This window comes from Barbatula barbatula (assembly GCF_947034865.1).
Source record: "Barbatula barbatula genome assembly, chromosome: 21".
NCBI classification, from domain to species: domain Eukaryota; kingdom Metazoa; phylum Chordata; class Actinopteri; order Cypriniformes; family Nemacheilidae; genus Barbatula; species Barbatula barbatula.
The window spans coordinates 14,083,673-14,093,673 of NC_136784.1; the positions used below are offsets into that span (position 1 = coordinate 14,083,673).

Consider the following 10,001-nt stretch of genomic DNA (forward strand, 5'->3'; position numbering starts at 1 on the left):
AAGTGTGATTGTTGCCAGTTTTATCACGATGAAAAGGTTTGTGTTTTATTTCTATTTCTAAGTAGATAATTATTATGGAATTTACCATCAGAACAGCTTTTATCCGCACACTGGGTCCGTTTTTTATAATTACTGTTCCAAACTGTCACAAGAAATGTACTCGGTCTGTGATATGACTCCTAACTTTATCTAATTGCCTGCATTAGTTCCCTTTTTTGCCATGTACTAGAGTCACGACCTTTACTTTTAAGACCATGTCATGTTTCTCAAAGCTGGCACAGAATCCACTAGGATAGCTGTTGCCTCATGAGAGTCTCATGTGTGTAAGTGTGTGTCTCCACCTGTGATGAGGTTTTAAAGCCAACTTTGGTATATGTTTATTCTCTTATTATGAAGACTTGTGGCACCATGTTGCAAACTTTTATGTGGATTCTGTGTTAAATACAGAAGCTCAACATATCCTAACATTTAATCCAAATCTTGAATAACTAACTGCACCCTATAGGACATTTTTACTTGAATAATGCGGTCATAACTGAAACTTAAGGCCTGTGTGGAAAAACTTGTTTCTGGAAATACATGGAAACGTGTTTCTGATTTAGAATAGAATAATAAAGATTAGTTTAAATCACACATGCATTATTTTTATAACATTAATACAGTAACTCCTTTAGTAGGCATTGATTAATTATTATCTCTATTGAGACTACAAGAAAAAAGCCTATTTTTCAATAAAGTGAGATCTATGAAAGGTTCTCTGGATAAAAGTCGTATTAATCTGATATGTTATCCTGATTTGGGTTAAATTTGTCATTTAACTGAACTGGCTTTGCAGAAGGCAATGGTTCACACAGAATTTACTAAACACAATAGAATTCTATCTTTCTGCTCTTTTCAGGATTTGCAGAATGTGTCTTTACTGGATGTCATCATTTGTTACGTTAAATTAGTTATTTATGACCACGAACATGTAAGGAATTCTCGGATAAATTCGCCTTGCACAATTCAACTCAAAATAGTTAATAATAATAATTCATTACATTTATATACCACTTTTCTGGGCACTCATAGCGCTTTACATTGAAGGGGGGATCTCAACACATTAATCCCACCAGGCTGAGGCAGATTTCTTCTCTGTTTGAATGAGCATTTTATCATTATCTCAGCCTTCAAATGGAACATCATAAAATAAACAAATTAATAAATCCAACAACAAGGAAAAGGTTTCAAGCGCATAAGCAACGATCACTTCCTAATTTTTATTTTTTTATTTTATGTCTAAAACAATCGCAGATGGTTTATAATTAACAGTACTTTCAAGTAATTTTACATTGTTAAACGGGTTGTTTCACAAAATGTCTAACCAACCTGTGACGACTTATTTACAATCTTCCGACCAAATACTTTTATTCCAATCTTCATTATAGCCCTCCATTACGTTACTTCGTACACCATGGTCAGGATAAATTGCTAACAAGGTTCGGTAAAGTCTTTGTCTGTCTTTAAAGATGGTTTTAACTTGTGAGAATATACCTTCAGAAGCAGTGCTGTTGCTCAGCTCGCAACTCCTTGTTGACATTAACAGTTCCTTAATGAAAATAAACGCTTCACGATTTCAGAAGTAGGCTAGTGTTGATTTAACAGTTTAGAAGGATGTCCCTTTAAGAATTTATATATGTCACGACTAAGTGCTTTTCGCTTCAGTGCCGATCTAAGATGAACGTTATGTGATGGGGCATACATTTTTGTGTACTGAAAAGACTGGAGCTGAACAGACAACCCCAGTGACCATCGTGCACTTGGCAGTATTTCAGAACCATGGACAGCGAACAATAGTCAATTATTTTACAATACGACCTTTTATTTCGGTGAAGTGAGAAGAGAAACTTGGACCTCAGCTTGGGAAAATCGGTGTATTGCGCTATTATACCGTGACCACTTTCTCATATTTTACCCGAAATTTAAACAAAGTGAAAAAGTGCCAAACGTTCTAAATCTACGTTGCTGCGTTAAAGTTATAAATGTGAGTTCAACAAACTTTCATACGGTGGTATATGAGAATGACAACAGTTTACAATCCGATACTAATAATTGTTATATCAGCACTTTTCAAACCTCTTTTTTTGTGTCTCAACCTTGAAAGAAACAAAAGCTGGCCCACTTATACATTGTGCTGAGATGCAATAGGTCCTGAGTGCTCCTGGTAATTATTCTCTGTTGAGATGGCTTCGGTCCATAACTCCGTTGAGTTGCTGAGAGTTTGGTTTAAGTTGGTGTGTCGAAATATAGGGTCGTGAAAGACACCGTCAACCCAGTTTCTCAAAGTGGCAACTGGACATTCTTGTTTCCTAATTGTTATGTCTGAATCACAGTTTGTAGAACGTTTGTGCATGCATGATGAGTAACCGGCTTGGTTTAACGTCGTAGCTGTCTGCGCAAGCGACCAGATTCTTGGCTTGGTCTCAATGGTCTTTTGGCCTTGAAGGTAGAACTTGGTTTGGTTGTCCTCAGTTGGTTTGAGGCGGTCTTCACCGGATTCATGGACACCTCTCGGGAACTCGGTGGATTCGTGAAATGACTCTTCAAATGTGTTATCTTGATATTTATTTGCCTCCGCAAATGATTTCGAGTCACACTCAGAGCTGTCTGATTCCACAAGATCGAAGTCCTCCAGATCGCTGTGAAGTTGATCTGTATCATCGTTTCTGCTCTTGCCTACAGTTATAAAACACACATTTAAACATGTTATAAAACAGTAGCCTACTGAATACAGCATGGCCAGAACAAACAGTGGCAACAATATTTTGACGAATACGTATGTGAACTGTTTTGCGCCGTGATAACGAAAACAGCATACAAGAAGCTTCCAACAAACCATTGAACTCCTGCTCTGTCTTTATTCCCTGTGACCCGTCCATATCTTCTTGATCGTCATCGCACTCTTTCTCCTCTGATGTCTTGCTGCGCGGTGACCACGTCATCTTATTTTCCTTCTTGAGTCTCCGGCGCGCGTTGGCGAACCAGGTGGACACCTGCGTAAGGGTCATTTTAGTAATGATCGCCAACATGATCTTCTCCCCTTTAGTTGGATACGGGTTTTTTTTATGCTCCTGCAGCCATGCTTTTAGTGTGCTGGTGGTTTCCCTCGTAGCGTTTTTCCTTCGCGTGCCTATGTCCACGGATCCATATCTAAATATTAATAGAATTTGTTTAAACGGGATTTACTAACACACACACACATCAATCTAAAAGCAAAACTAAAAAAGTTACAATTCTTACCCGTATCTTTCATATTGGTAATGTCCGATTGGGTGTTCATACGAGTAGTTCGAAGAGCTTTGACCTGTCACTGTTCCAACTTTCCCACTGAGTTTGCCCTAATATGTCAAGCAATAAACAAGAGCTCGGTGTTTAAAAAAGATACTTCCAACAAACATTTTAACGCGTGTCAACATTGAAATGCAATCAAGTGCATACCAAATGATAAAATGAAGTTGCATCTGGACCATAGGTGCTGCACGCATCATAACCGTGGTTTTTTGAGCAGGTGTTGCCATAGACAGCGGCGGGCATCAGGTCAGGCCGACCAGAGGCCACAAGCCTTCTTTCATATACCGGACAATAAAGCGAGTTTTGAGCCGAAAGCGCCACTCCAGCATCCAACAGAGAGTCACTTCTGGTTTCATAGCAAGCACCCAGTGCGTTGGAAGACATCAGAAGCTGTGGAAGAAAGTATAAACATGACAGAACGTGTGCATTGAAGACTGGATTCATTATTTTTTTTACTTTTGAGCAATCCAATTGATTCTTTACGCGACTTACACTAAATCAATAGAGTATATACTGCTATAAACATTCCAGTTCAATTTGTCGCCCAAATGTCTAAGAAACAATTATTTTGAACACACTTTATAATGAAAAGCGCAAAGCTCGTGGGTTCGAGTCCCACGAGACACACAAACTTTTTATAAGCACATGGACATAATTATCAGATGCTCTGCACTTCTCAAGTTGCTTTGGATTCAAGGATGCATGCATGAAATGCAAACATGAAACATGTAAATGACTTCATATCAACTATGCCACAAGATGATTATCAGCGGGTAAAAAGTTACCTGGGGTGCTGCAGAGTATGAATAGCCAAACTGCGTAAATGACATGGTGAGTGTCCACAGAGCAGAAGGTTGCTGTCCCGATGAGTGTCATAAGTTCAAAATAAATAATCTTCTATTAACTGTTGGTTAGCCGCTTTCGCCTTTTAAAATGTCGTCACAATACCTCAGCATGGTGCTGCATAGAACAAAAAAACATAACAAACGTTGGCACAAGTGCACGTTGTTTTAAACGCCGACGAGTCTGACGTCAGAGGAGCAAATTTAAAGGTCCAGAAACAAATTCGAATAATCGCAAAAAGTTGTTGCTCTACCAGCAAAGCGCATCACAGTCGCCGTATAACTCAACGATGCGCTTGTGCACTTGCTTTGAGAGTCGTGCTTGTGAAGAGCCCGCGGGGTCTCGCTTGCATTAATGAGGACGTGTTCAGTTTCCCCCGCTGGAGCACCTGCCCGCCAGCAGCGAATCACACATCTGACTCCTGCTCGATCGCAGATGATTGATGACCACCGCCAAACCATTACCATAATTGCCTTTCTATGTACTTTTCAAACACTTTCATACGACTATAGAGGTACTGGCTAAAACATACCTAAAGTATCAAGCGATACATAAAATAATCGCAAACTCATAAAGGTGCATACGTCAAAGATCGATGTAGGCTATCAAGAGGCCATTTTGTCAAATGATTAACACTACAACAAAGGTCATTTATATAAGTTCCTTGTGCATGAACTAAAGTTAAAGGACAACGCTTGATTTTGTGTAAGAAAATGTTGAAATCGAGATGTACTTAGTAAATATAAATTAGCCTACTCATTTTAAAGTTAAGCTCAAAAACACAACGTTTTGTAAGAATGCTGTAATCATCAACACGCACGTTCTGATAAAACATTCCTTATTGAAGCCAAATATAAAGGTAAGACCACAAGATGAAAGTTGGTGCCAAATTTATTTTTGGATACAAGTCTATCCTTTAGCACTAAATGTGTCTTTCAGCCACCTCTGAACATTTCCTTCACTGTGGCTAAGAGGTTTGGCCTGTCAGAGTTCATTTAACATGTATAATGCATTAGGGCACTTCCATGCATTTACTTAACACTTTATTCCTGAGGTCCAGCGACTCCATCAGACTCTTCATTAGAGATTGAAACACTGAAAAACATCCCCATGAAAGAGCTGTAACCTCAACACTCAGTGTTTGGACTCTTGTTTGTCTGGGTTCCAGCATATGTAACACAATTGATTTAGATGTCACCGGGGTCAGCATTCGTGCACGGATGAGAGGATTTTATCTCTGTATTTTCTTATTACTTTTGTTTCATTTCTTTTGTTGTTAAAACGAGAATTAGGCTAACTGGATGACAAGCCTTGAAACATGCATAACCGTGAAAAGAATGAAGAGCATCTTTTTTGTTATTTTGTAAATGTAAATGTATTTTGACCTGTTTCTCCAGTTTCCATTTTCTGCAAAATAAATGCAAAAAGAAACCAAATTTGTATTTGTAATTTGGGAGAAATATTATTAGTAGTTCACAGTTGTGAAATGTGCAGTACGTAATTTTGTGAAATGTACAGTACGTAATTTTGTGAAATGTACAGTACGTAATTTTAAATCTAACTTGTTTTATTTTGCCTTGTTGTGCACGCACTGTCGAGCTTGTGCAGAGGGGAACTGGAATCCCCTGGTTAGGCCTGGTTTCCCTCTGAGGTTTTTTTCTCCACCAATGGAGTTTTGGGTTCCTCGCCACCGTTTGCATACTGTTTTGCACTGTTTGCTGCTAGAATTTGATAGTCTTATTTAATTAACACTGCATATAGGAATTTATTGTGTGTCTGATATTTGACCTGTGTTTTGACTTCCATAACCTTTTATGTTTTACTTATAGTCAATGTTTTCTTGTACAGCTGCTTTGTAACAATGAATATTGTAAAAAGCGCTATATAAATAAAGCTGACTTAACTTGACTAGACTTGAATCTCTTTCTGAAGCCACAAAACAAGAGGAAGCAGCAAAAAAATATAGCACTTTTCTGCAAATGATGCATTAGGAAATTAATTAATAATGGGTGTGGGTTGTGGAGAAAACTTGAAAGGTAAACCTGGGAGGATCTTAATGCAAGAAACCTAAAACATTTGAATATTCAAAAATGTAACATGAAAATTATATTTACATACTCACCAGGCTAAAAACCAAGGCAGCAAACAAATAGCAAACAGTAAAATAGCAGTAAAATAGTAGTAAAAATTGATAATTCCTATGATAATAAAATAAAGTGTCACAGCTGGGCTAGACAGTCCAACAATGGTGATGGAAGTAAAGATGTTTCCACTGGTAATAGTAAGTTTTAATATGCAATGCTTGAAAGAGGAATATTAGAGTATTTATGTTATTGTAACATGCATATTGTCCAATCTAGCTTAAATATTTATTTCAGATGACTAAACTTAAAAAAACAGATTTTTAAACTGAATCGTTTTAATCCACAAAACATAAGTATTACTTGATGAAACATATTTGGATCACTTTGACATCACCATGTGTTGAAGATGAGATGGTACACTTTTGAGACTACAGAACACTACAGCCTTTTGAATGGAGCGCTTGGATAGACAGCTGTGTGATAGAGTTACATCATAATCTACTGAAATGTTTGTCTCAATCACCGAGATAGAGGAAGATAAATGTGTGGAAATGTGTGTGTTTTCAGAGATGAGGAGACCATCATTCATTGTTACAGGCGAATACAAATTGCCAGCGTTTTGACTGACAGGTTTTTTTGTTGAACTTGAGAAGCACCACACAAGCAAAAGCTTTATTTCCATTCCAAACTCCAAACACAGACAACAGCGCTTGTTCAATATATGAACACTCTTTTCAAGAAACAAATTAAATGTCATTCATGTGAGGGAACATGCCGTGTTCGGTCTCTAGGGACAGTACATAGTGAGGCTCTGGTGTCTAAAATTGACTTACCTTCTATAAAAGAAAGATATAAATCTCCTCACAATTGACCTTCAACCTCCGGCCACCTCCTAACACTCTCCATCTTTCAATTTTTAAAACACTTAAGAGTTTCCAAAACCTTTCCCCTTCCTCTCTCCATCTATGGCTTGCCAGCTCTTACTTCCCGGTCTGGATGGTCCAGGTGGGACCTCCAGCATGCTCTCAAGCAGACTGTTGGTTCATTCAGGCAGAAAATAGAGGGTTGGGGGAAGGACAAGAAATGGAAGGGGAGCTGAGTCTACTCTCACACACTTAAGCCCTGGAAAGCTGCACCTTGGGGGCAATGTCAAGTGATCTCTGACACTTCATTCCCTCTGTACACACAAACTCTCTCTCTGACAACCAGCGAAGAACTCAGAACTACAAATACTTGAGAAAGAGTTCTGCCTACAACCAGTGTTAAGAGAGTTTCTCAACGAAGTTCCCTATGGTTGTTGTTGGGTGAAACTTGTTTATCCATTTTCCATCATTTGTATTTATTTACTTTTTCATAAATGATTACTATTAGTCACCCTTCAGGTTTTCCAAATATCTATTTAATAAAGGGTGTAAAAAAGAGCGTGTTAACTGGACAACACCGTGTTTAATAATTAAAAAACTGCAGTGTTTCTTCCTGAAAACCAGCAGTTTTGTAAATTTAAGGTTTCTGCCTGACAGCGGCAATATACAAAACGTCAGTTTGAATTGAAGAAGATTATGCAGAGGTGCAATGTTGAAGATTAAGGAGTACACTGTAAAGGTTTCTTCTGTTGTTATGCAGCTATAGTTGCCAGTAACTTACTGCAGATTTATATTTATCTAACTTATTGGCAACAGTTTGTTAAAAGATAAATGAATATTAAACATTGACAAGTCTTTATTGTTACAGTAAAAAAAGATAAAATAACAGCCTCATGTAAAGCATTCCTCTTTAAAACCCTCCGGTGAATTTGAGCCCAACACCACAGTTGAAATCTTTTAAATTTGCGCTGTGCTGCATGTTGTTTTTACAGTAACTGTAAACTGTATTCTGTTATTCTGAATGCATTTTGTAAATTTGTTAACACCTTCAGCAAAGAACTGAAAACGTGAAGACATCTTAGCTTGTGTCAGCGACCATAGGGCTTTGAAAGGGAGGGGTAGAGTGAGGCGTTGGTTGCCATTCAAAACCTCACCGCTAGATGCTGCTACATTTTATACACTTGACATCAAATCAGACACCAGGGGGCAACATAACATTTTGGGGGGGAGGAACTCTGTGTCACGTGACATTAGACATACACAAAAAAATATTGATATCATATAATGGGTCAGCTCTTAATCAAACGGTTCTTGAGTTATTGGCAATTGTTTAATAAACATAACTTTGCCAACTAGTCCCTGCCTTTTATGCAACATCATTTTCCACCTCGGTACAATTCTTTGGACCCTCTGGATCAACAATTATTGCTCTTTATATTTATTAAAACACAAAACCAAAGCAAAGTGAATGGGGGACCAAAGATTTTGATATGTTTTTAAGTTTGAAACGTTAAGAGGGTGAGAACATTTTTACTTTTTGGGTGAACTGTCCCTTTCAGGTGGTCTTGGGTTTATACAACATTAGTACTGCCAGTGCAGTACAACTCTCTGGATACTCTCGATCAATAATGATCAAAAACATGTCGAACCTTTATTTAGATAGTCTATTAATGAAATTGATGTAACCAAATCTATGCACAGACATACACAGGAATGAAATGTGTGTCTGACAGGACGAGAGCATTATACATATATAATATTATACATTAAATGTTGCTACTGGTGTGGGGATATTTTCTTGGCACACGTTGGGCACCTTAATACCAACCTTAGTACCAACCGAGCATTGTTTAAATGCCAAAGCCTACCTGAGTACAGTTCCTGACCATGTCAATCCCATAATAACCACAAAACACCCACTTTCTGATGGCTTCTTCCGGCAGGATAATGTCACAGCCTCAAACAAACTGTCAAACTGGTTTCTTAAGCATGGGCTAAAAAAATGAGCTCACTGTATCAAAAATAAGAGCATGACTGAAGGTGTGGAGATGATATGGAGTAGTTGGTTCTATCAACTCCACCGTTAGGAAGATATTTAAAACGAAATGTCCATGTAAGAGTTCTGTACCTTTCCATTCACTTCTGGTGTTCCTGGTTCATGTGTGCGCTTCAGCAGTCTTAGGCGAACCCCAAATGCTCTCATGGGTTGAGACGCGTGGTGATGCCATTCACCAGCCAGTACCGATCAACATAAATTTTACAACAAAAAAGTCACATTATTTTGACTGTCTTTTGTTTTCTTATAAAAATATCTGTGAATCAGAATTGTTTTATTTGCATACTATACAGCATGTGTCTCCATGTGTCACAGGACAGTGTGATCCAATAATTTAATAGAACTTCTGATCGGGCAATGCACTCAACAGAGGTCTGTTAAATGCGTAAATCCATACATACTTTTGTCAATGCCTAAATCAATTATGTCACTGTTGCTTTTTGGTTAACTGTCAGGGCAATGCCCACCACATGCTGAAGATTGGTACAGCAGAGTCAATCCTGATGCTGGAACAGTAAGAGCATTAAATGTTTGAGGGACGTTTCAGAGGACTGGCTGTGGTGTATGAGCGTCTGCTTGGCTTGTTTTCCAGGCCAGTACCACAGAGAGAGCGAGAGCTCTTTAAAGTATGCATTTCCCCATCCCACTGAGAGCAGCGTATTCTTACCCATCACTTCCACTTCATTACTCCCTCGCCAGCCATGTATTATTCACCTGCATTCAATCCATCCTCCACTGGGACCAATGTTAGCCGAAAAACGTTTTAGCCTCTTTTAACTAAAGTCTCTCTCGTATTCGCACACCCTATCCAGTTTGCTTTCACTC

General features: G+C 38.4%; 1 protein-coding gene across 1 annotated transcript; it reads right to left on the reverse strand.

The window, feature by feature from the left end:
* Positions 1-1,282: 1,282 nt before the first annotated feature.
* irx4b (iroquois homeobox 4b) lies at positions 1,283-4,634 on the reverse strand. The gene is made up of 6 exons (XM_079485593.1): positions 4,427-4,634; positions 4,116-4,290; positions 3,478-3,720; positions 3,280-3,377; positions 2,876-3,189; positions 1,283-2,715 (listed from the first exon to the last, which is right to left on the reverse strand). Exons 2-6 carry the CDS (start codon positions 4,158-4,160, stop codon positions 2,162-2,164), a joined length of 1,254 nt encoding a protein of 417 aa, XP_079341719.1. The 5' UTR covers positions 4,161-4,290; positions 4,427-4,634; the 3' UTR covers positions 1,283-2,161.
* Between the last annotated feature and the right edge of the window lie 5,367 nt (positions 4,635-10,001).